The following is a 26,627-nucleotide window of genomic DNA, read 5'->3' on the forward strand; positions in this document are numbered from 1 at the left end:
TCTCCCTCTTGAACCCTGAATTATCCTATTTGAATCACAATGAAACACATCACCCTCTATGTGATCAAAGCAGCTTCCATAGATAAAGATAGGAAAACCTAGTACATATGCATTTAACTGAGTCTGCATATAAGTATTATAAAGTCTAAGACTGGAAAATATTACTTAACTTGGAACATACAAACTAATAAAAACAGCATCACTTCAAATAATATTATTAACTTAAACACCTAAGTGCTGACAGAGAATGAAAAAACCTAAACTCTGCATAAAGTCATTCCCACAAAACATAGAAAAAACAAAAATCAGGTATAAATTGTACGCCTTGCAGTCCATATAATATGTAAGAAAGTCTGTGACCATAATTTCTGCATTCAGGGCGTATATAGTTCTTTTAGTAGGAGTCAGTGATGATGTCAAGGCAGAATCTCTTAGCTCCTTAGATTAGATGCATGTGTATGAATTCAAACCTAAATAAAAGTGCAACAAATCCGATTAAGTAGTAAGAAAATACTTTTATATCACGTACTCCCTATATTTAATTCGCCAAATAATCCCCACATTATTTCAAAACATCATGCAATGGTCCAAACCACAAACATAAATACGCAAACTGTACATTAAAACATATATGTCACAGCACTGACCACATAATACATTCATTCATTCATTCCTCCTTGTACACATGTAACATAGAACAGACAACATGTCAAACGTTTGAGCTCAAAAAAGAAAAACGTATTTTAAAAATATAAAAGAATTGGATCGATCCACAAAAGAAAACAAAAACTCAGGATGAAAATTAAAATAGATCTATTCAAAAATTGAAAAGGAATCAAACTGGAAAAAAACTGATCTTCATCTCCCATAGCATAGAGACAGATGCGCTTTGTGCTTTAGTACCCTGGAAAGAAATCTAATATATAACAGTTAATATAATGATTAAAATGAAAGTTAAAAATGACATTACATGTTCTTTAAAAGTCAAACTACTGTTATACCTTAATTCAGCAAAAAACAGTCATAAAGCTACTTTCCTTTCTCTGATGGTCCACCCCTAGGAGGCGCTGTCCCCTGTGATAAGAGCTACTTCCTTTTACAAATCTAAAATCTCTTTTTGTTTTCCTATGCTTGTAAACTCCTAACTCGCCTAAAGAAAAACTTAAAACAAACAACTTTACACTTAATTAGAAGTCATTCTATTTCCATCCAATATACATATGTTCCACAAAGTTCTTACTACCAAATCCTGCAAATACCCTAAATAGAAATACGAATCATTTCCAAAAGCACAGACATATCAGCTAGGAGTCCAGAAGTCTGCAAAATAAAAGGATGGCACAGACTAATATGCATTAACCAAAAGTTTTTCTTACTGGCATATAAATAGATAATAGGCATTGCTGCTTAACTCTCTGCTGTTCACCGTCTCACAATCTTTCTCCTTTACATATCATCTAACCAGTCCACAATACAAACAAGTAATACCTGAACTCCCATCAAAATAAACCACCTAATTCATTCCCTTACGTCTAAAAGTTAGCAGCTAGTGAGATATAATCAAAACTAAGAACTAACGTACTTAACACATATTGCCGCAGAAAGGTCATGCATATTAGTGCCGTCCGTTTATTTCTGACCTGTGTTTAATTTAAATTAAATCATACCTTCACACAATTTTAATGCAACCTACTTATATCTTTTCTCTCCTTTTACCCAAAACAGTCTAAATTTCTCAGCACACAGCCTTCTGCATCTTCATAGATCTTTTCCCTCTTTAACATTACGTCATCTCTCATCCCTAATATTCACTTTCCCCATACTTTCAACACAAATTTCTGTTTTCACATTAAACAGATCAATTCATTAGTCCCTCTTCTATCACCTTTGCACTTTGTCCTATAACATACTTAAACCTCAAACCTCTCAGCAGAACTGTAAAATCCATTTTAAAAGTGACTCACTCCCAGGTGTTTTTTTTCCTTTCTTCTCAACCACATTCCTAAGGGGGGGGGGGTTCACCTCCTTTCCCGCCAAACAACTGTTACCCTCAATGCATAGGTTTGTTAAGTGATAAAACCCTTAAACAAATCATTTCATTAAAATAAAGTTGCTCTCTTGTAGTATATCTATAGATTGTTTTCCTTTCTATCTCTCTGCCTATACCCCTGACCAAAGAAAAAACCATACATCCCTCTCCAATGATAAATCAAATCTAATTATAAATGGCTTTAAATAAACACAAGTTCATGCTTTCGTTCTTACCAAATGAAATGAAACACAATGCACAATAAACTCTCGGTAATCACACAATTCTAAAAACTTAGATGCAAATATGAGCATCTCTGCATTAATGGTAGGAAATAAAACCAAAAACTAAAAAGCTTACTGAGCTGGTTATTCTTTTTCTACGTTTACAGTGAACATAAGAGTCCTTGTGGCCAGCCATGGCTACATCAGTCAGCTCTGTACCTTGAGGGGGAGGGGGGAGAAGCAAAACACCAAAAAACTGAAAAACTTCATTTCTCTGGTTAATGATACCCTAACAGCAATCACGCATTAACTCCAAAGCAAACTTAAATATGAACTGATAACAATAAATCTCATAGACTAAAATAAACTGGAGGCATTTATGTACCTCTGATCACAGACAGCTGTAAACTATAATATCCAGCCATGCAGTTTCTAGTTTTAAAAGCACCGCATTTGTTTTTGTTTAACAACTAAACTTTGGTAAAAATCCACTAACGAAAAACACCTTATCATACTAATTATAAAACTTTCAACTTACCAATTGTATCTTATTCCCTCTTTCTCCTTCTGAATCTACACACTTACAACAGCCGCTCCCCCGATGTAAAGTAAAAGTGAAAGTGAAACTGCTTGAGCGCAAGCCATGCGGTCTAAGAACAAAAGACCCCAGACTGACTAGTGCTGGCTACCCCTCTGTTTTTCAACTGTTCAATCTGAAAATACCAGAACTTAAGTTAGATTTTAATCAAATCATCAACTCATGTCCTGTCTCCCTAACATATATTAAAGAACATTGTGCAAAAAGTATTCTAAACCTGATATAACACACAAGCTATATACACTGTACAACAAATAAAATAAAAACATTGCTACTTACAGCTTTTTCCTTTTTTTTTTTTTTTTTTTTCTTGTTACATACTCACAAAATAGATCCAACTTCATTCCACATCTGCTCTGAACTCATAATTCTCCGGGATAAACCTCCAGTCCACCTGGGTAACGCAATCTTTGAACGGCAAGCCATATTTTACCCTTCAAGAACCTAGTCTTACCTTCGTCCGCCAAAAGCAATACTACAGCTTATTAATAATTAATCATTAATAATAACAACAGTTATTAGAGTCCCACCTGGGGTGCCAAAATGTCTAATTTTGGGACTCATAGCTTAGGGCACAAGAACACTGCAATTCAGCAAGAGGTTTTAAAATTTAGTTTATTTTGGCTTTTTCAAAAGACAGACAAAGACAAGTGTTCTTGTGAGATGCAATCTGCCCTCTATCTGTAATAAGTAGCATCTCAATGAATTTCTGCCCTGCTCTGACTTATATAATTAAAATCCAACATTCTCGGAGCTTCCAGAAAAGTGTAACCGCCCACAAACACATGATACTGTTTGTCATGACATTCTATCCTGTATAGGAAATGCTTGTGAGGACCTCCCTCAACTAAGAATTCTTCTAACCCTGTTCCTCCTCCCAATGTAAACAAGTTCCTGTATCATACTGGCTTTGATGCAAGTATTCTCTTCTTGTCTTCTGTTGTTCTTCTTTGTTTATTGTAAACACCTCCCAGTCTGGGTCTTGAATAGAGCTTGGCACCAGGATTCATTCAAATTGGTTTCAGGTCATTGAAACCAGCATTTGCAAGATAAAGGCTTGCATCCTGATTTCCCTGCAGAACGAGTATCCCTGCATTGTGAAGTAAATATGGCCATTAAAATAGGCCTCTCTCCTTTTGTTGCCAGCAAATCTGTCTCAGAGATTCTCTGCAAGTCATTGATGCCTTCCTGGCCTGTAATTATAAGCTTTGCAGGATTTACCAGTTTCCCAACTCTTCTGCATCCTTTGAATCTGTGATAGTCAGAAAGTCTCTCAAAGTTCATTCACCTCTGACAGGCCAGTAAAGCAGAGGAGTCTGGGTATTCTTGGTTATCTTACTCAGACATATTCTTCAAAGCGTACTCCTTCCACTTAGCCTGGAGGTGTGCTTGGAAATCATTATCCTCGGCTAAGTAGTATGGATATCTCCAGTGTAACATAATACGGGTCCCCAACGACCAGTTCAACACCACCCAGACAGGGGCATGGTCCGAAAGCAGGATGTCATCTATGCCCACATCAGTAAGTTGGGAAAACAGACCAGTGCTAAGCAAGATGTAGTCTAAACAAGAATAGGTGGCATGCGCACAGGAGAGATGTGTAAAGTCAGTAGCTGTGGGGTTTAAAATGTGCCACGCATCCAATAAGTCCAATTCTTGTTCAAACAAGGAAAAAGGTTTACCCCAGTGACCCCTACTTTGGCCAGTGTCTCCCCCCACTGTCTAACTGGGGATCTTTAATAGTGTTGAAGTCACCCCCAACTATGAGACCATGATGCAGATAGGGCACTAAATGATCGTGAATAGATTGAAAAAATGCCAGGCCTGGATTATTAGGGGCATATAAATTGCATAGCACCATTGTACGCTGGAAACACTCAACAATCAATATAATATATCTAGCCAGGGGATCCTTGATCTCATGTGTAATAGAAAGAGGCAGTCATTTGTGTATGAAAATAGCGATACCAGTGGATTTAGTGGTGGCGGAAGCAAAGTGCACCGACCCCACCCAATCTCTGCATAGTTTTTGATGTTCTGTATCCGTGAGATGTGTTTCTTGAAGGAACACTAAATCAGCCGATTTTTTCTTTAAAAGGGTGAGAATTTTCATTCTCTTAATAGGAGAGTTAATACCACATACATTCCAAGAAATCAAACGAACTAGTTGTCTAGCCAATGTCTATAACATCAATGAAGGAAGTGAAAAGATAAAGATTACATTGAGAAAGAGAGATCCTCCCAGTTGAGATCCCCGTATATGCCTTCTCCAGAACCCAGGTCACATTAGAGAAAAAAATAATGAGATCCAATCCCCTATCACAGTATAGAGGCCATCCAAATACATCAGCATACCTCCCTCCCTCGCCCACCCTCCCCTCCCTTCCTCAAACAGATCAAGAAACACATCCCCTCAAATTAGTGGAGATCACTTCAATGCCTACAACCTACATAAGCATATTAATGTTAAATTCAAACTGCCTAATTTGTTCCTAACATTCAGGTTTAATTTACACACCTAGTTTGTTATTTTACATTGTTACCGTACTATGATGGCACACGAGTAATTTGTAATCTATACCACCCATATTTCTCGTTATCGTGCCCTTCTGTAAACCGTTGTGATGGTATTTAACTTAACGACGGTATAGAAAATTTTGTAAATAAATAAATAAATAAATACAACCCCTCCCATCCCCCACCCCAACCCATCCAGCACCCACTATGTTAAGAAATGCAATAATTATGACTCAACCAGATGAAAAAAAAAACCAAGTAATACAGGATAACCTCCCATAAATGTCTTATACTGCAACGGTGAGGCCCAAAATGAACACACATTCTCCCAGAGGCTACATATAACATAGCAATAGAAGAAATCAGAGCCCAAGGTCACGTTTGTTGGACATCTCTGGAGTACAAAATTTAGAGGAGAGACAAAAAAAAAAGAAAAACCCAAAATCTTTTACTGTTTTACTGTTCTATGTAATGGCAGTGCCTAAAGTTCTGTTTAATGACACTGTCAAAAAGTTTTAGTTTACTGGAAACCGATACGATGTGCAAACGGCTATCGGTATATAAAATCATTTAAATAAATAAAAAAAAATAAATAAAAATCCAAAGCAGGAAGCTGGGCTCTGAGCACAGAGCTGCAATCTGCCATTGCGACTATGTGCTCAGAGCCAACCTTCCTGCAAAAAAAGAAACACAATCTCTTGGCGGCTGCGCGTCAAAAACGCGTGCAGCAGCCATGCCTGGCCCCTTTGCCCATGCATCGGAGCATCCCCAAAAGCCCATCGGATAACAGGCTCAGCACCGGAGGGGCTCGGCTGAAAACAAACGCTGCAAGGTAAGATGTTATGCAACAACCAAGCCAGCCTCCATAAACTAGCGTTGGCTGATCTTACCGGCCCGCCGCACGCAGCATGGGTAGCTGCGCGGATCACTGACCAGAAGCTCCCGCTATCTCCGGAGCTGAATTTTCAATGGAGGCCAAGTATTACCGGGCTTCTTCGGGATTATTAAGCCAGCGCGTGCCATTCGAGGTAGGGACCCGTATGCGCGCTGGATAGACTAGTGTCAGCCCGAATCTTCAATGTGTAGAGGCGGTTGCATTATGGCGCCATTGCCCTGCGCTGCTGGCTGAGCCCGCCCGAAAAATCTTGGAAAACCAAAACTTTTTGATTTTCATGTACAAGGCCTGTTCCAGTGTGCACAGCCCACAGGATTGCCAACTTGTGTTGGAAGTTTAAAATTTTTGCAATCGTGACCCAAGGCCGCACTTCTTCAGCATGTTAAGGGCCTAAATGATGGGCCCTTTCAATCCTCAACAGCCCATGAACCCGGGAAATCTCCAGCGCTCGGGGCAGCCAGTCCTCCAAGAAGGTTGCCAGGTCCCTTTCAGCCACGCTCTCTGGCAAGCCAACAAACTGTAAGTTTGATCGTCAGGACCGGTTCTCTAATTCTTCCAAGCGGTCTGCTTGCTTATCCACTGTGGCTTTCAAGGCGTCTAGCTCTCTTCTGGTGTTAGCATGGCTGTCCTGAACATCCGATACACGTTGCTCAATCGCGGTGAATCGGGACTCAAACCCAGTTATAGAGGTGGTCAGTTCTGTGAGCTGAGTAGAAATAGCTAGCAATTCAGGCCCTAAGGCCTCCCGGACTGCTGATTTGATCTCTGCGAGCGCCACTGTCAGAGGGGCCTCCAGAATGGTGGTCTCCTCATCCAGGGCCTGTTCAAGTGGTCGGGCCTTCTCTTTGTCCTTGTCTTTTTTCGCAGCTCGGGACGTCATATTGCAAAATATTTGTATTTTGGAGGTCACACGATGATAATGCTTTAGGTAATCCAATTCAAATCGAGATGGGATGCCTCGGATGGGCTAGGATGGAGGCGGAGAGGCCGAGAAGGGAAATCTCATGTCTGATTCCCTTACTGCATCACGTGATCTCCCCCTGTCACTTTTTAATGATGACAGAATTAATGGACTAGCTATTTTTGATGATCTTACAGGAAGTACAACAATGACAGAATTAATGGACTCTGGATGTTTTTGATGATCTCATCAGAAGTACAATACAAAACCCAACCTCCCCCCCCCCCCAAAAAAAATGCGGCCCTAGAACATCAGCGGAAATGTCCCTGTTGCCTTTTAATGTTGACAGAGCTGGAAGCATGCTTTTTCTTTCTAGCCCCTCTGTTTTAAAAGTTATTAGCTGTGAGGTGGCAGGAAGCTCTCTCTCATTCTGTACACAAAACCAGGGAGAATCTCCCCCCTTCCCTCCTCCCCTCACTGTAGATACGCATGCCCCAATGGCCCCTAACCTGGCAGAGTGAAATTTGAGCAGAGGATAATTAATAGCATGGCGTTGGGAGTTGGAAGTTGTGGGACTTCAAAAGTGAATAAAACAAGGATTTAATTTTCTTTTAAAAACAGGCCTCTGTGTTTACAGCCATACAAAAAAGCCATGCAAGAGCAGATCTTAAATAAAATTTATCATGAACCAGGTCCTGTAGGTAGTTTTGCTGGTATAAATCCTCTTTTTCAGGCTGCTAAAACATGTATTCAGACAGTGACCAAAAAACAAGTGGCTGATTGGCTTACAGATCAAGATGCTTATTTACTACACAAACCTGCTAAGATACATTTTAAAAGAAACAAAAGCTGATGAGCTGCATGCAATGTAATTTGCATGGGTATGCCCAAACTTGCACGACCGGATGTAGAAGCACATGATAGAGGTCTCAATGGAACATAATGTCCAGACAGAAGGACTGTAGCATTTTGTGAAAAGCTTTAGCTTTGTGATCCTGAATATAAAATAATGGATGTCTGGAAATGGAAAGCGAGCAGCAGCCAAAAATAACGAGGTGCCATAAGCAGAGAGGCCTTCTGAAAGATGTTGAAATAGAAGTTGATACACCAGAGCACAAATTGTACTCTTGCAGGAAGAGACGCGCAGATGAAATGACAAAGACAGAATTTGATGAAATTTTATTAGGACAAAAGCTTCTTGATTCGCAAGATCCAGCCTTTGTCAATGAAAATGCAATGGACTCTGCAGATATAAAACTGCAGCAAGCCGCTGAAGCAGATTATTTGCTGGAAAAGCATGAATGTAAGGTAAGAAAATCTCTTTCATTGTAATTACATATTTTAGGGGGTTGGGAGCTATCTGTAATAGATACCTTGTTTAGAAGAGGTTTTTAATGTTTACATTACGTTTATAGAAAAATGATGGATCTTCACAAACAGAAGAATATGGGGACATACTAGATAGCAACATGACCTGTTTGTGCTGTGTTTGCCCAAAACATCAAAGAACCACTGAAGATGCACACGATTTCAGCTGGTGAGGGTGTATAGGATTTCAAAACCCCCGCCGGTACATGGCCTTTTTCGAAAAATGACATTTAGATCAATCATAAGGATGGCTGTATACAGCATTCTTACAAAGTTTTTGGCTGGCATTCGCTATGATAACTGCAATGGCTGTCTCATTGATGAACTGAGTCAGGCCGGCCATAGTTGTGTTTATTGGACAGCCTTTGATACCCAGGAAAAATTAAGGATCGTTTGTACCAGGTTGTGCCTAGAACTTGTTTTGAATCTTATTGTATTAGCAGCATATAACAGAGGTGTATTAAGTCTAAACAATGATGATTTGAATGTGATCATTTACCTTATACATAGTGGGGCGGATTTTCAGAGCCCTGCTCGCGTAAATCCGCCCAAAACCGGGCGGATTTACGCGAGCAGGGCCCTGCGCGCCGGGAAGCCTATTTTACATAGGCCTCCCGGCGCGCGCAGAGCCCCGGGACTCGCGTAAGTCCCGGGGTTCTCGGAGGGGGGCGTGTCGGGGGCGTGTCGGGGGGCGGGCCCGGTCGTCGCGGCGTTCCGGGGGCGTGTCGGCAGCGTTTTGGGGGCGGGTACGGGGGCGTGGCTACGGCCCGGGGGCGTGTCCGCGCCCTCCGTACCCGCCCCCAGGTCGCAGCCCGGCGCGCAGCAGGCCCGCTGGCGCGCGGGGATTTACGTCTCCCTCCGGGAGGCGTAAATCCCCCGACAAAGGTAAGGGGGGGGTGTAGACAGGGCCGGGTGGGTGGGTTAGGTAGGGGAAGGGAGGGTAAGGTGAGGGGAGGGCAAAGGAAAGTTCCCTCCGAGGCCGCTCCGATTTCGGAGCGGCCTTGGAGGGAACGGGGGGAGGCAGTGCGGCTCGGCGCGCGCAGGCTATACAAAATCGATAGCCTTGCGCGCGCCGATCCAGGATTTTAGTGGATACGCGCGGCTCCGCGCGTATCTACTAAAATCCAGCGTACTTTTGCTTGAGTCTGATGCGCAAGCAAAAGTAGGCTGATCGCGCTTCTTCTAAAATCTACCCCAGTGTGAAAAGTGCTCTAAATCCTGTAGAAAAACTAAACAGTATGCTTAGACCTACAGATGAGATGTTAATGATGAAATATATAAATGTCATCATCTCTGGGAGAAAGCACCAGTCCTTTTTTAAAAAAGCATAATAAAACAACCAATGTTTGCTAGTAATGTTTTTCTTGACTGTATTTTCAGAAGTGTGTATTGAACATGAAATACTATGTGATATTTAATAAATTTTGCCATGTGTATAAATTAGTTAATAAAAAAAAAATATAAAAACAACTAATAAACAAATATCTGAATTATCAAAATGTGTCAATTGTGATATAGCACTATGGAAGATTTTTTAGGGGCTACAAAGGGGTGTACCCCCACTCCCCCCCCCCACAAACAAACACACAAAACAAGAATAGGAAGTATTGCTTATGGTTTATTAACTCTCATTGATAACAATGCACAGACTGTAACATTTTTGATACAGCAACCATTTCATTAACTAAGGAATGAAAATTGCAATGACCTAAGTGTGGGGGAAGCTGTCTGGACTCAAGATCTGTAAATGATTAATCTAATCAGAGTGAGACAATGTATAATCTGTAATCTTTGGAGGAAAAAACAAGAGGCCTGGAGGACAAGCCAGAGAAAGACCTTTGTCATAAGGGGATGGTGGGGCTGCTGTAGACAATAAAGTTGTTCAACACATGCCAGTTTGAGCAGTCAGTTTTGTGTTACAATACACAATATTTTTTAAGATTGTTGTCTGGGGGGATGAAGGAATAAACAGAGGGGTGATCATTAAAGCATTGAATAGCTCATCTGTCTACAGTTTGTAAAATACTTCCAAGACCTAAAGAGACAATAATAACATACTGCCTTTCATGAACAAAAGGGGGGGGGGGGTGGACATTGTAATAACATAGGTGTGGGGAACATTGTCTGGACTCAAGATCTGTAAATGGTTAATCTAATCAGGGAGAAACAATGACTGGGAACCATTAAATCACAGAAGGTTCAACAGACTGTAGTTTTGTGAAATGTCTTCAGATCTAAAGAGATTGATAATTAGAGATGTGAATCGTGTGCCCGATCATTTTAACGATCGGGTTCGGCTAGAGGGGGGAAAAAATCTGATCGTGGGTGATGTGGGTGATGTGAATCGGAATTGGTTCCAATTCACATCGTTATTTTTTTTGTAGTGAGGCCCGACCCTTTAAAATTAACCCCTTACCTTCCCCCACCCTCCCGAACCCCCCCAAAACTTTTTACGATTACCTGGTGGTCCAGTGGGGGCACGGGGACCGATCTCCCACTCTCGGGCCATCGGCGCTATTTTGGCTGCCACTCAAAAATGGCGCCGTTGGCCCGATAAAAAAAAATCCACCCGACCCTTTAAAAATGACCACTTAGCTTCCCCCACTCTCCTGAGCCCCCCAAAACATACCTGGTGGTCTAGTGGTGGTCCCGGGAGTGATCTCCGGTTCTCAGGCCGTCGGCTGCCACTCATAAAGATGGTGCCGATGGCCCTTTGCCCTTACCATATGACAGGGTATCCGTGCCATTGGCCGGCTCCTGTCACATGGTAGGAGCACTGGATGGCCGGCGCCATCTTTAAAGATGGCGGAGGCCATCTTTACGACGGCGGTGGCCATCTTTAAAGATGGCGGTGGCCATCTTTATGAAGGCGGCAGCCATCTTTAAAGATGGCTCCAGCCAGCCAGTGCTCCTACCATGTGACAGGGGCCGGCCAATGGCACGGATACCCTGTCATATGGTAACGGCAAAGGGCCATCGGCGCCACCTTTATGAGTGGCAGCCGATGGCCTGAGAACGGGAGATCGCTCCCGGGACCACCACTATACCACCAGGTATGTTTTGGGGGGATCGGGAGGTGGGGGAAGCTAAGGGGTCATTTTTAAAGGGTCGGGTGGGTTGTTTTTTTATCGGGCCATCGGCATGTTGAACCCCATATGTTTTATATTTTTAATTTTTAGAATGTGAAAGTGATGCAAAAGAACCTATTTCCAAAAGAAAAAGAATAGACAGCGACATCTTAACAGAGGGGGAACTGAATGAAGGTAAAGAAGCATTTTTTTTTATCTATACAATCAGACCTCCAATTAGTTCTCAGCTGTGAAAATGCCAAAGAAATCTGACAAAAGACCATATCAAAAACCAAGAGATAAACAAAATAGTAAGAATTTATACTGTTATAGTTTTCCAAAATTCTTCTTAAAATATTATAAAATTAATAAAAGGTATGACCCCCAGTTTTTTGGTTTTTTTTTTAATTTTTAGACTGTGAAAATGCTACAAAAGGGTCTGTTTCCGAATGAAAAGACAGTGAGAACTTCAGAGACAGCGGACCAGCGCACAGAGACACAGTAGAGAAAGAATGTGAAAGTATGACCTTAGATAATTGTACTAATGACAATGTTTCAGGGGGGTTGGTAAATAATTGTATATCAGGCCCCTTTGAAAATGCATCTGCAGAAAATGAACCAGTTAATTTTGTGCAATTTGAGCCGTGATTTAGAAAAATGTAATGATGTACTTTATTCAGAGGAATTTTGTTTTATTAATATAGAGCGAAAAACCTCATTCAAACATGTGTAAGACATTGTGAGGCAAGGCATACAGCATGTTCTAAATGAAATAAGCAACAGAGTTTCATTTGATGATTATGTTCAGGTGTATTTACATTCTAGGGGTTTTCATAATTCTTTGTATTCAGGAAAGTTAAACCCTCAGTATCTGAATGCTGATGATTTCTTAGATCAAGTTAGTTAACTCATGCAGAGTTATAGAGAGGTAAGACATTGCATACTGTTGTTCTTGTTATATGGAATAGAGGAAGAGGAGCACGAAGGGTTTTAAGGTCTAACGCTATATTTATTTATATTCTGCTTTTCTCACTTTTTTTACATTCAGGTACTGTAGGTATTTCCCTATCCCCAGAGGGCTTATAATCTTAGTTTGTACCTGAGACAATGGAGGGTAAAGTGACTTGCCCAAGGTCACAAGGAGTGACCTTGGGCAAGTCACTTTACCCTCCATTGTGACCAAGGTCACAGGGAGTGACAGGGGGACTCAAGCCCTGGTCTCCTGGTTCATAGCCCACTGCTCTAACCACTAGGCTACTCTTCATAGGTCTATTCTATATAGCCAAATCATGCATAAAAAGAGAAGACATTTAATAGAATTGAATAACATAGGTAATGCTCTATGCTTGCAGCCCTTATGTCACCAATAAAGCCCTCAGATGCCGAGCTGTTAGACTGTGCTAAAAACCTGCATGCAGAGCTAGGGTCTGTCCATAAAAAGGTCATGCTAGATGATGTATCAACATTTGAACAACATTTAGTGGTAAACATAAGAGTTGTGCTTTATACAAAAGAATGGGGTTGCTTTAAGACAAATGAAAGACCTGAATTCTATAAAACTGTTTTTATGTTGCTACATGATGACCATTTTTTATGGAATCTTAGATGTAAAAAAGTTCTATGGTGAGCGAAACCTCTGTAAATTTTTCCAGAAGCCATATAGCCGCGATCATAATTGCACATTATGGTACCATCTCTGCTTAACAGCAACATGTATAGACAATGTTGGTACACAACAGAAATGTCCTAAATGAGACTGTATTGCCATTCTAAAGAGTGTTTAGAAAGGCATACACAGTTCTGGCTTTAAAAAAAGATGTTGAGTGCTTGTTTAAAATACTGTGTGAAAAATGTGAAGCATATGTGGACAAGAGGCATAAAAGCATGGGCAGACAATATAAGCTGTGCTCTGAATCCTTGGCCACTGGCGACAAGCATTTGTGTTTTATGCCTCCTATTGATCAAGCACAAATATCTGAAAAATATATATTTTATGATTGTGAATATATGCAGGAAACTGGCTTTCATGTTCCCAATTATATATATGCAACAGATTTAAACAGCACAAGAAACTGGGAGTTCAAACGTCTTGAGAGTATTTCTGAGTTTGTTAAGATTTTTTGTGACAAAAAGTTCAAAGGATACACCTTCATAGCACATAATTCTAAAAGCTATGATGGCTATTTTGTAGTTAGAGAGCTGCTAAAGGAAAAGATGGAAGTACGCTTGTTAGCTCAGGATGCTAAGCTCTTACAAATCATGATCGAATCCCTGGGTATACGTTTTAAAGACTCTTTAAATTTCCTGCCCATGAAGCTTAAAAAGCTTCTACAATCCATGGGGTTTCAAGACTGTAAGGGTTATTCCCCACATTTGTTTAATACCATGGCTAATCAAAATTATGTGGGACCTACGCCTGGTGTTGAGTACTATGGAGATGGGAATATGATGCCTGGAGAAAGAGAGGAATTTTTAAAGTGGTACAGGGACAATCAATATAACACCTTTTATTTTCAAAAGGAGCTCGCCTATTATTGCCAGCAGGATGTGAACATTCTGAGGCAGGCGTATATCTTATAAAGATTTGAAATCATGGCAATGAAAGAGAGAGAGGCAGTTGCAGAGCAGGGTGGCGGATCTAAAACTGTGAAACGATGTATAGATCCCTTCCAATATATAACACTGGCATCTGTGTGCATGGCTATATACAGGTTTATGTTTTTAGAATCCAAGACCGTGGCACTCGGCCCTCCAGACAACTATCACAGGCACACAAAGAGACGTTCAACATCCTCTATCCAGTGGCTGATGTATACAGAGGCTGCAGAGCAAATACAGATCACCCATGCTTTAAAAGGGGGTGAAAAGCAGGTAGGTCCCTATTTTCTTGATGGTTATGCACTTATTGATGGGGTACAAACAGCTTTTGAATTTAATGGCTGTTTTTTCCATGGTTGTCCGAGCTGTTACAATGATAAAGACCAGAACACTTTAATGGCTACAACATTTTCTCAATAACAAAATACAAATCAAAGCAGATTTCCTGAAAAGAAGACTGTTTAAGGTCATAAGCTTGTGGGTACATAAATGGAAAAGAATGATGAAAGAAAATATCTGACCTACCGCAGCCATTAGTACCGAGAGATGCCCTTTTTGGTGGTAGAACCAATGCTGTTTGCTTGTACTATAAAGCCAGGCCTGGTGAAAAAATATATTTCTATGATTTTACCAGTCTATACCCATTTGTCAATAAAACCAAGGAATATCCATCAGGCCACTTGCAAATCATTTATGACAGTTTTGGCCCCCTCTCAGACTATTTTGGGTTTGTTAAAGCCAAAGTGTAACCACCAGGAAAAATCTTTTTCCTGTATATCAGTCCGTATGGGTAGTAAGCTCATGTTCCCGCTGTGTCATACATGTGCTGACAACAGTCTACAAGAAATGTGCACCCACTTGAATGAGGAGAGAGCCCTTTAGGGACTTGGTGCACTGTGGAGATGGATATGGCTGTTGCAAAAGGGTATGTGGTTGCTGAAATATGTGAAATATGGCATTTTGAACATAAATCTGACAGTCTGTTTTCTGAATACATAAAAATGCATCTCCATCAAAAACAGGAGGCCTCTGGTTACCCTCAGTGGTGTACCGATGTAGAAAAACAAAACATGTATATATCTGATTTTCACAAAAAAGAAGGTGTAGTTTTAAGAACAGAACAGATTAGTATAAACCCCGCAAAGTGCCAAATTGCTAAACTTTCCTTAAACTCTTTGTGGGGGAAGTTTGGCCAAAGAACAAACCTACCGGAAACAAGTATGGTGAGAGATCCTGATGATTTGTATAAGTATTTGTTTTCACCCGAACATGAGGTTTCATCATGCGAGTTTATTGATGATGAAACAGCCTGTGTGACATAGAAGCACTCAAAAGACCGCAGCATGTTGTCAGGTAATACAGACATCTTCAATGCCTGTTTCACAACTGCTTATGCTCGTCTAGAACTGTACAACCTACTTGACAGTTTGCAAGAACATTGTCTGTTCCACGATACAGACGTTGTTATATTTGTGAGTCGTGAGGGTGATAGTGACCCCCCTTTGGGAGATTATTTAGGCCAGTTGACGAGTGAGATATTTGCAGATGAGCATATCACAGAATTTGTATCTGCTTGTATCTGTCAAGCGGAAAAACCTGTATGAAAGTGAAAGGGATTACGCTACATGTAGAAAACTGTAAAAAGATCAATTTCACTAATTTGAAAGATCTCGCCTTTGACTATAAAACTGATAATGTGGACAAGAATTCTAAAAAGATACAGGTACAACAGTCTGGCATCATAAGAAGCACAAAGACCTTGTCGATAGAGACTGCCCTATTTATGAAAACGCAAAGGGTTGTATACGATAAAAGGGTGATAAAAGAGGGATTTAACTCGCTGCCCTATGGATATTGAAGTAGTGGATATGCGCTGGAGGCACCCCTTTCCGTGTATTTTAGCTGGACCTTCAAATAGCAGCAAAAGCTTATTTGTTAAAAAGCTATTAGATCACGCAGGGTAGGGATGTGCAGCCAAAAAGTTTTCGTTGCATACGTGATACGTATTTGTGGGGGGTCAATTCCGTTTCATGCGGAAGTATGGAGAATTCCATAAGATGTCGATTTGTAAATACGTTTCTACGGCGAGTTAAATTAGTGTCCCAGCTAAAATTAAAATTAACTACAACCCCCCACCCTCCTGACCCCCCCAAGACTTACCAAAACTCCCTGGTGGTCCAGCGGTGGGGTCCGGGAACTCACTCACACCCTCGGTGCTAGTTTCATCATGGTGCCGATAGCCTTTGTCACAGGGGCTACCGATGCCATTGGTCAGCCCCTGTCACATGGTCATCGGCGCCATCTTGTGCTCCTACCATGTGACAGGGGCTGGGCAATGGCACCGGTAGCCCCTGTGACATGGTATGGGCAAAGGCTATCGGCGCCATTTTGAGTCCTGGCATCTGACAGCAGGTCGCTCTGGGACCCCCGTTGGACCCACAGGGACTTTTGGCCAGCTTGGGGGGGGCCTCCTGACCCCCACAAGACTTGCCAAAAGTCCAGCGGGGGTCTGGGAGCAACCTCCTTTTTTGAGTCTCAAAATGGCGCCGATCGCCTTTGCCCTAGGCGATCGGCGCCATTTTGAGACTCAAAATCGCCGTCCGATGCCAATAATCAAAATGGCGCCGATCGCCTTTGCCCTCACTATGACGGCGATCGGTGCCATTTTGAGTATTGGCATAGGACGGCGATTTTGAGTCTCAAAATGGCGCCGATCGCCGTCATAGTGAGGGCAAAGGCGATCGGCGCCATTTTGAGTATTGGCATCGGACGGCGATTTTGAGTCTCAAAATGGCGCCGATCGCCTTTGCCCTCACTATGTGTGTCATAGTGAGGGCAAAGGCGATCAGCGCCATTTTGAGTATTGGCATGAGACGGCCGGCGTGCAAGGAGGTCGCTCCCGGACCCCTGCTGGACTTTTGGCAAGTCTTTTGGCAAGCTTGTGGGGGTCAGGAGGCCCCCCCAAGCTGGCCAAAAGTCCCTGTGGGTCCAACGGGGGTCCTGGAGCGACCTGCCGTCCGATGCCAGGACTCAAAATGGCGCCGATAGCCTTTGCCCATACTATGTCACAGGGGCTACCGGTGCCATTGGTCAGCCCCTGTTACATGGTAGGAGCATAAGATGGCGCCGATGGCCATGTGACAGGGGCTGACCAATGGCACCGGTAGCCCCTGTGACAAAGGCTATCGGCACCTTGATGAAACTAGCACCGAGGGTGTGAGTGAGTTCCCGGATCCCATCGCTGGACCACCAGGGAGTTTTGGTAAGTCTTGGGGGGTCAGGAGGGTGGGGGGGTTTAAATTTTTATTTAGGCCAAATAAAACAGAAATCTGTTTAATACGTGGGGAGTCGCGATGCGTTTCGCCTCCCCACATATTTCACACAGTGGCGTAGCCAGAATTGATTTTTTGGGTGGGCACAAGGTTAACATGGGTGGGCTGTAGGCATGCAGGTCTACTAGTTGTTTTTTTACTGATAAATAATGCGTTATGCAGCATAGCATTCACATCTACGCCTAAGTATGAGGTTTACTTAATGATACAAACATAATTCACGGTGATTTGTGGTACTTTAGCCTTCTTATTATTACGATTTTATACACGGCTCCTACCTGTCCATAAATTTTGAGAGAGCGGTTGTGTTGCTTATATTTAAATTGCTAACATCTCAAAATATAGATATATATTTTTACCTTTGTTGTCTGATCTTTGTATTTTTCTAATCAGTTGGTCCTGGTCTCTTTTTCCCATTTTTTCCCTTATAGCTCATTTCCTAATTCCTTTTCAGTGTCTTTCTTCTATTACTGTCTTCTTCCCTTCCACACACACACACATACACGCTTTCTCTCACAGACTCCCTCTCACACACTCAAGCTGTCACTCTCACTTGCTCTCCCCCCCCTCCCCAGCTCACATTCTCTGCAGACACACATACAAGTTCTCACCCCTCCCCAGGCTTATATTCTTATGCACACACAGACGCACATCCAGGCACCCATTCTCACCCACACACCCATGCTCCCAGTCTCACCCACACACCCATGCTCCCAGTCTCACCCACACATATTCAAGCTCCCATTCTCATCCATACATATACACATTTAAGGTCCTATTCTCACCCACACATACACACATTCAAGCACCCATTCTTATCCACATATTCAAGCTTCCATTCTCACCCCACCCACACAAACCCAGGCTCTCATTCTCACCCATATATACACACATTCAAGCTCCCATTCTCACCCACCTACAAACCCAGGCTCCCATTCTCAACCACACATACACACATTCGAGCTCCCATTCACCCACATATTCAAGCTTCCATTCGCACCCACATACACACCCAGGCTCCAGTTTTCACCCACACACACTCCCATTCTCATCCACACATACACATTCAAGCACGTGCACAGCTTCCGCTTTCTCCCCCAGAGCAGGAAGATCAGCTGCCTCTCCTGCTGCCACCGGACTCCTGCTATCTTCGGGCGTCCGAACTTCCTGTCGGGGGGGGGGGGGGGTAGCGGAAGCGCAGCGCACAACGTCCGCTTCCTCCCTCCCCCCCTAAGCAGGAAGATCGGCGGACCATACGGCCCGACGCCCGAAGATAGCAGGAAGCCGGTGGCAGCAGGAGAGGCAGCTGATCTTCCTGCTTTGGGGGAGATAGCAGAAGCTGTGCTCGGCGCTTCCGCTCCCCCACCCCCAAACAGGAGGAGAACGGGTGGCAGCAGGAGAGGCAGCTGATCTTCCTGCATTGGGGGGAGGAAGCGAAAGCTGCGCGTGGCGCTTTCGCTCCCCCCCCCCCCCCGAACAGGAAGACCGGTTGGCCATACGGCCGCAGCAGCGCTTCCCCATGTGTGCCGTGATGGCGCGCGAGGCGTGGGTTCTCTTGTTCGCTGTCGCGGGGATGGGATCCCGCGACAGCCTTGCAGTTCCGGTGCCAGTTGGGTGGGCCTGGGTCTAAGTTGGGTGGGCACCTGCCCACCCAGGCCCATCCATGGCTACGCCACTGTAGACAAGAGACATACTTCTGAAAATATCTTACAGACAATTCAGGGGATGATGGAAGGATGGGAAGGGCTACTTAGAAGCAGTGATATGGAATGTTTAAATGGATATGTTATTACTGACAATGGTGCCAATATGATTAAGGCTCTGGATGATGGTGGATTCAAAGTCATCCGATGCTTTGCACATACACTGCACCTGGTAGTGAGGGATGCTTTGGTGCTGAGTGGCAAGGAAGTGCAAGGTGCTGGTACTAGTCAAGCCCTGAAGCGGTTGATTGAAAAGTGTCGTAAAATAGCTGGGCATTTCAATCGCAGTGTGAAAAGTGGGAAGGAACTCAGAAAAAAACAAATAGCAGTTAGGGCACCATTGCATAACCTTGTTCAAGATGTGCCTACCAGATGGAATTCCACTTATCTTATGTTGGAGAGGTTGTCTGAACAACAGACACCTCTGCATGATTTGGCAATGGAATCAGAAATTGGATTGGAAAATCCACTTGGATGTCAGGACTGGACAAACATTGCACAGATGGTGTATGTCCTCAAGCCTTTCAAAGAATATACTGATGAACTGAGTGCAGCTACGGCCAGTTTAGGTGATATCATCCCTGTAATATATGATCTGGACCAGGTATTAGAGGAATTTCTGCATCAGACAGATTTGTCGAAGGAAGTGTTGCAGCTTGTGAAATGCTTAAAAGAGCAAGTACTGAAAAGGTTGAAACCTCTAATGGAAAGGGATAGCTATATGTTAGCTGCTATGTGTGACCCACGTGTGAAAGGCAATTTTGCTTTCAAGTGTAATACTCTTGAATACTGGAAACATAAGTTGATTAAAATGGTTGAAAAGATTTCAACTCCTCCCACTCCATCCTGCTCAACTGCTTCCAGTTCCACCAGCTGCTCCCCTCTCATGATGACACCCCATTCTCCTCCCAAATTTCATCAAATTGGTGCTATTTCAAAAGCAAGAGCAAGACTTGGCAGAATTGTGACTGGTGGTGCTGCTAACCAGCAGCAATACCTGCAAGAGAAGGTTTCAGAAATTCATGTGAAGAATTTTCTCTCTGAGCCAGTTCAGAGCATGGAGTCAGATCCCCTGAGATATTGGGAAGAAAAAGCTTCAATGTGGCCTAATCTTACCATAGTAGTACAACACTTTCTTTCCTGCCCACCCACCAGTGTGCAAAGTGAAAGAGTATTTTCATTAACAGGGAACATTGTGAGTCCACACCGTGCACGTTTGAATCCAGACTTAGTAGAGGAATTGGTTTTCATCAAAATGAACCTTCCGCTGCTTGAGCATGCGAAAATTCGCTGTGACTGGGAGGAGGAGTGAGTCTCTTGCCTAGGATGGGGATGCAAGGTCGTTTGGGGGCGCAGCAGGATGGAGCATTCAGCAGTAGCACTGCCTCATGATAGAACTGCCCCTGTCTCTTCACCTCAGGTGTCTGCTGTTATCATCTATCTTGTCAGCTTGATGAATAAGGACTTTGTATATGCAAGAAAGAAACCTAAGTTTGTGTCTATCAACTGTGTGCTAGTATTTTAGCAGCTGTTAGAAAACAGGCAGTTAAAGCACCATAGTCTCTAAGCATTTAATGTGTATCATACTGTGAAAGGGGCATGGTTTATTTTTCAGGCTGAGACAGTTTACAGCTCAGCTTACCAAATCGATCTTGGGGATTCCACAGCCAGTTGGATTTTCAGAATATCCACAAAGAATATGCATGAGATACATTTGCATATCATGGGGACTCAGTATATGCAAATTTACATCATGCATAAAATCCGGCGAGTGGTTATTTGGGAAACCCTGGTTTATAGGGACCAATTTGTCTCACTCTCTAGAAATAAAGCCTGACCACCTAAGTTAGTGCCTAAATCAAAACCATCTCCATTATTGAGTAGATTTTTAAAAATTGCGCGATCGCATACTTTTGTTCGCCGAGCCCAGCGCACGCTGCCTGTTCCCTCTGAGGCCGCTCCGATTTCGGAGCGGCCTAGGAGGGAACTTTCCTTCGCCCACTCCCCACCTTCCCCTTCCTTCCCCTACCTAACCCACCCCCCGACCCTATCTAAACCCCCCCCCTTACCTTTGTTTCATAATTTACGCCTGCGAAAAGCAGACGTAAATCAGCGCGTGCCGGCCGGCTGCCCCGCTCCGTGTTCCGGTCCCGAGGGCTGGTCCGGAGGCCGCGGCCATGCCTTCGGAACGCCCCTGGGCCAAAACCACGCCCGCGTCGCCGCCCCCAAAACGCTGCGTCACGCCCCCGAAACGGCGGGTCATTCCGACACGCCCCCGACACGCCCCTTTACCGAAGCCCCGGGACTTACGCGCATCCCAGGGCTCTGCGCGCGCCGGCGGCCTATGCAAAATAGGCGCGCCAGGGCCCTGCGCACGTAAATCCGGGAGGATTTACGCGCGCAGGGGTTTTAAAATCCGCCCCTATGTGTCATGAGTTACTTAACCTCCCTGTGGTCAGTATTCAAAGGCTTTCTCTGGCTGAGATTTAAATATTTCTCCCTGCTGAGCAGATACATGTTAAGCTGAATTTTCAAGTTGCATTAATAAAAAACAGCATTTACGTGTGTAAATAGCATATACTTGTTTATATAGTACAACATGAATAAATCTACACGTGTGAAAAAAAGGGATGGTCCAGGTGTTCCCAAGTGGAGGCCAACATTTATGTATGTCAGTCGCAATTTTGTAAGAGATTTACTGTATATGTGTAGAATTGGCAGCTTACTTAATATTTACTCTCGCTCTTTATCTGGAGTAAGTGATCGTATAAGTCTTAAAAGTGAAATACTGACTAGGTTGGGGTCTGGGGGAATTGGGGGAAGCTGAGGCTGATCTTGATGAGTTGCAGATGGACTGGAAACTGAAAGACTAATTGATAACACTGGTAATTTTATTGCTGTGTGCATGTTAGAAAATCTCTTGATAAGCACACATAAATCCCAATTTATAATAATTTTAATAATTGAGTCCACTAATATTTCTCAAATTAAAAACATTTTATTAACTACAAAAATATAGCGAAAATAAATAATATTGTTATAAAAATATAACTTTCAAATGACAAAATAATAATATAAAAAACAATTATGGGTTTAGCACCCCACTCAGGGCTAATTTTGATACTCATTACTCAAGGATGTGGAGAGGAGGATGGCAACCCGGGAGGAGGATCCTGCTCTGGAGCAGAGGGCACTGGCATCTCCTCCTCACGAGGCATCTCGTGAGGAAGAGATACCTGTGCCCTCAGCTCCTGAATGGCCTCCTCCATGGCTGACAGCTTCCTCTCCACATCCTTGGAATGAGTATCAAAATTAGCCCTGAGGCTGTTTACTCCCTGCAGGATTTCCTTCAGCATGCCAAACTGTGCATGTGCAGTGCATACACAGCTTGGAGGAGATCCTGCAGGGAGTAAAGCAGCAGTGGTGCTGCTGGTGCTGGTGCTGCTGGGCCCGGCTGTGGCTGCCTCCATTCTTTCTACAGCACTGGCAGTGGCACTGGTGGTTGTGGCTGCCTCTTCTTGCCCTGTAAAGAAATGTAAAAAAATTCAATATAAGATATAGAACAATACATATATGTGAAATAAATAAGCAAATATTGTACGCACCAGCAAGTTTATAATATTAAAATAAATTCAACCCCTTAGTTTACTAAATTACAGGGTTTTAGAAAAATGAGTTTATATTCTACAACATCAGAGAGGGAGAGTAGAGGGATATCATTCTAGATAATTAGAGATAATATTATATAAATATATAACATAACATACATCTATCCCACCCTATATAACTGACTGCTCACAAACAATAATTTTGTTTTTCAGCCTCAGACAGATACTAGACACACTACTACTACTAGTACTACAACATATATACTGGCCCTGTGGCCCAAAATACAAGCCATTAAGCCTGTACACACGTGCTACATTAAAAAAAATGTTTTTCAGTTCATTTTTTGAACATGGCACTCTTCTACAGTTCTTCTTCCTCCTCCTCACTCATCCTCTTTCTCCCACTGCCTCCCTCCCCTCTCACAGTGACTAATACCCCCTTCCCTCAGTCTCACATTCCCCCCCCCATTCACATTTGCAGCATGTTGGTCAGGGCTCAATTATCTAATAATATTACCTGGCCCACCAGTAACGGTTCCCTCTGTCCTCCTCTGCTGACAGCTACTGGGCCCAGGAAACCCTGCCTCGTCCCTGCTGGTGTGTGGTTCTGTATGAAGACACAGATCAAATTTCAGAGAACAACAGTTAAAATTTAAAAAAAAGGAATCAGATCTGACACAAACATTATTAAACACAAATTCCAATTAATTGAATAATATTTGTGTACTTGTGTAGTATTCTCAAAACAACCTACCAGGCAAAGGACGCGATAAAGACCTCCTCAAGCCAATCACCTGCGTGGTCTCAGATGCCGACCTGAGAATTAGAGGTAGAAAGGAAATAGAATAACATTAATTGATTAATAAATTAATTACAAACACAACATGCCCTACTAGGTTATTTTTTTATGCAATATATAAAATTCAGTAATAAAAAAAATATTTAGCTATCTTTCAATGTGGCATTCCAAATTCCCAAATACAAATACCACCATTTCAAAATGATAAATATAAATAATATTAATATACCACTAGTGATAACATTATCTCTCACCTTTCTTCTTGAGATCTTCGATCTCACACGGGTAAGAGGCTCTCCGGCAGAACTCCTCCTGGAGAGCCACCCAGGCAGCAGACTCCCTTTGCAGGTTAGGCCTGCTGCCTGAGGGGGTGTATAGATTCTCCTCATCCAGGAGGAGTAGCCGGGCTAAGAGGTCCACATCAGCCTGTGTGAACCGGGGTTTCCTGGACCTAGTATCAGCTGTCTTTGAGGAGGACGGTTGGGCTGACTCCCTATCACGATCCATCTACAATGAGAAAATAAAAAAGAAGATGAAAAAAAGTAAGTTCAGAAGCTCAGAATGCAAAGGGTTGAAGTATCCCACCCTTCACATCCCTCTCCCCCCCCCCCCCACTGCTGGTATATGGGAGAGAGAAGGAGAAGGGGAGGGGGAGGTGAAGGGGCAAGCAATCCCACTCCATGTTTTCCGAAGCACAGATCTCTTCAGAAAATCAGAGCTGCTGAATGCAGGGGCTGTCTCCCCCTTCACATTCCTCTCCCCCCCCCACTGCTGGTATAAGGGAGAGAGAAGGGGAAGGGGAGGGGGAGATGAAGGGGCAAGCAGCCCCACTCCCTGGTCTCTGAATGACAGATCTCTTCAGAAAATCAGAGCTGCTGAATGCAGGGGCTGTCTCCCCCTTCACATTCCTCTCCCCCCCCCCACTGCTGGTATAAGGGAGAGAGAAGGGGAAGGGGAGGGGGAGATGAAGGGGCAAGCAGCCCCACTCCCTGGTCTCTGAATGACAGATCTCTTCAGAAAATCAGAGCTGCTGAATGCAAGGGCTGTCTCCCCCTTCACATCCCTGTCCCCCCCACCACTGCTGGTATACGGGAGAGAGAAGGGGAGGGGGAAGGGAAGGGGCAAGCAGCCCCACTCCCTGGTCTCTGAATGACAGATCTCTTCAGAAAATCAGAGCTGCTGAATGCAAGGGCTGTCTCCCCCTTCACATCCCTCTCCCCCCCACCACTGCTGGTATATGGGAGAGAGAAGGGGAAGGGGAGGGGGAGGTGAAGGGGCAAGCAGCCCCACTCCCTGGTCTCTGAAGGACAGATCTCTTCAGAAAATCAGAGCTGAATGCAGGGGCTGTCTCCCCCTTCACACCCCCCCACACACACATTCACTATGCTCAAGTTTGCAGTTCCTGTGTTAAACTAAACTTCTTTTTTTTCACTAGAGTAGCATAAAATAAAATGAAGTACTTTGTGTATTAAAGTAAAGAAACTTTACATAAAATGAAATTAAGTACTTCTCTATTTAATAGTGAAACAAAACATTTAATAAAGAAACTTGCAACCTGAACTTCAAAACATTAACATACTATAGAAAAACTAAACAAAAAAATGTATTATTAATTTAATGTATTATACTTACAGTGGTAAAATTTACAGAGCACTGTCTGTTACACAGTGGGTAGGGTACTACTGACTGAGTGCTTGCTGATTACACTTTCCTGCTGCAGCCTGCTGGCACTTTCTCTTCTCTTGTGGCTGACTAATGGCAACTGCATGCTTATCTGGTAGCAAAATGGCGAGGGGGAACAGCACCGAGCATGCGCGGGTTAGCGCGCACTAAATCGTGGTTAGTGCGCGCTAACCGGAAAAACCGATTTTTGAACTAAAAAATTGTGCCAAACATGATTTTCTTCTCCTGCCAGACGATTTCGATCGTTAAGACGATCGGGCACACGATTCACATCCCTACTGGACATACAATATGTTCTCTGTTTGTTGTTTTTTTACAAATTGTAAAACCATTTTGTCATTTTGCAATGGTTCTTCAGAATACAATTTTAAAATATTTTCAAAAGACAACCCTTTACAGCACTGATGTAGGATAAATACACAATGGTAACCACAGGTTGTAGATGCCGGGTGTTGCAATTGTCTGCTGCTGTATAAAATATCCTCACAATGTTTATTGAAAAAGTTCATAATACTGTTAGGGAAGAATAAGCTATCAGGCCCATAGGAATAAAAAATTCTCCTATGCTATTTTCAGTCACATAAATTGCTAACCAGTGTTCTCCAGTAAGGTTGTGGGGGTGGGTATTTACCACCAAACTTGCAGGTTTACTTTCTATTTGTACATCAGACAGCCAATCACTAGGCAGGACGTCTACAAAAGATTTTGTAACATACGGATCCTTCTTGAAAATACAGAAGATCTGTACGATGTTCATCATCATAGATAATCAAAAAGGACATTCCTTCTGTGGTTAATTTCTATCACGTTGTCAGACACCATACACAATCATATTCACCGTGGGCCATATTTTAAAAGGGTTACGCGCATAAGTTATGCGCGTAACCCTCTTAAAAGGCCCCTGCGCGCGCCGAGCCTATTTTGCATAGGCTGGGCGGCGCGCGCAAGCCTCGGGACGCGCGTAAGTCCCGGGGCTTTGCAAAGGGGGCGTGTCGGGTGGGCAGCGTGAATTTTGGGGCAGGGCGGAAGGCATGTCGGGGGCGTGACACCGGCCTGGGGGCGTGGTCGAGGCCTCCGGACTAGCCCCCGGGTTGGGTGATGGCGCACCAGCAGCCCACTGGCGCGCGCAGATTTACGCCTGCTGAAAGCAGGCGTAAATCTGCCAACAAAGGTAGCAGGGGGTTTAGATAGAGCCGGGGGGGTGTGGGTTAGGTAGGGAAAGGGAGGGGAAGGTGAGGGGAGGTGGAAGGAAACTTCCCTTCGAGGCTGCTCTGATTTCGGAGTGGCCTTGGAGGGAACAGAGA

General features: G+C 43.5%; 1 protein-coding gene across 1 annotated transcript in view; it reads left to right on the plus strand.

Annotated features, from left to right (window-relative positions):
• The first annotated feature begins 8,187 nt into the window (after nucleotides 1-8,187).
• The window catches only part of LOC115082139 (vomeronasal type-2 receptor 26-like), an 81,526-nt gene continuing 63,086 nt past the window's right edge, over nucleotides 8,188-26,627 (plus strand). Inside the window, exons 1-6 of the mRNA XM_029586397.1 lie at nucleotides 8,188-8,472; nucleotides 10,473-10,545; nucleotides 11,712-11,795; nucleotides 12,953-13,083; nucleotides 13,734-14,080; nucleotides 15,786-15,921. Coding sequence (XP_029442257.1) covers nucleotides 8,188-8,472; nucleotides 10,473-10,545; nucleotides 11,712-11,795; nucleotides 12,953-13,083; nucleotides 13,734-14,080; nucleotides 15,786-15,921 — 1,056 coding nt within the window. The remainder of the gene's footprint in view (nucleotides 8,473-10,472; nucleotides 10,546-11,711; nucleotides 11,796-12,952; nucleotides 13,084-13,733; nucleotides 14,081-15,785; nucleotides 15,922-26,627) is intronic.

This window comes from Rhinatrema bivittatum, unplaced genomic scaffold (assembly GCF_901001135.1).
Source record: "Rhinatrema bivittatum unplaced genomic scaffold, aRhiBiv1.1, whole genome shotgun sequence".
In the NCBI taxonomy this organism is placed as follows: Eukaryota; Metazoa; Chordata; class Amphibia; order Gymnophiona; family Rhinatrematidae; genus Rhinatrema; species Rhinatrema bivittatum.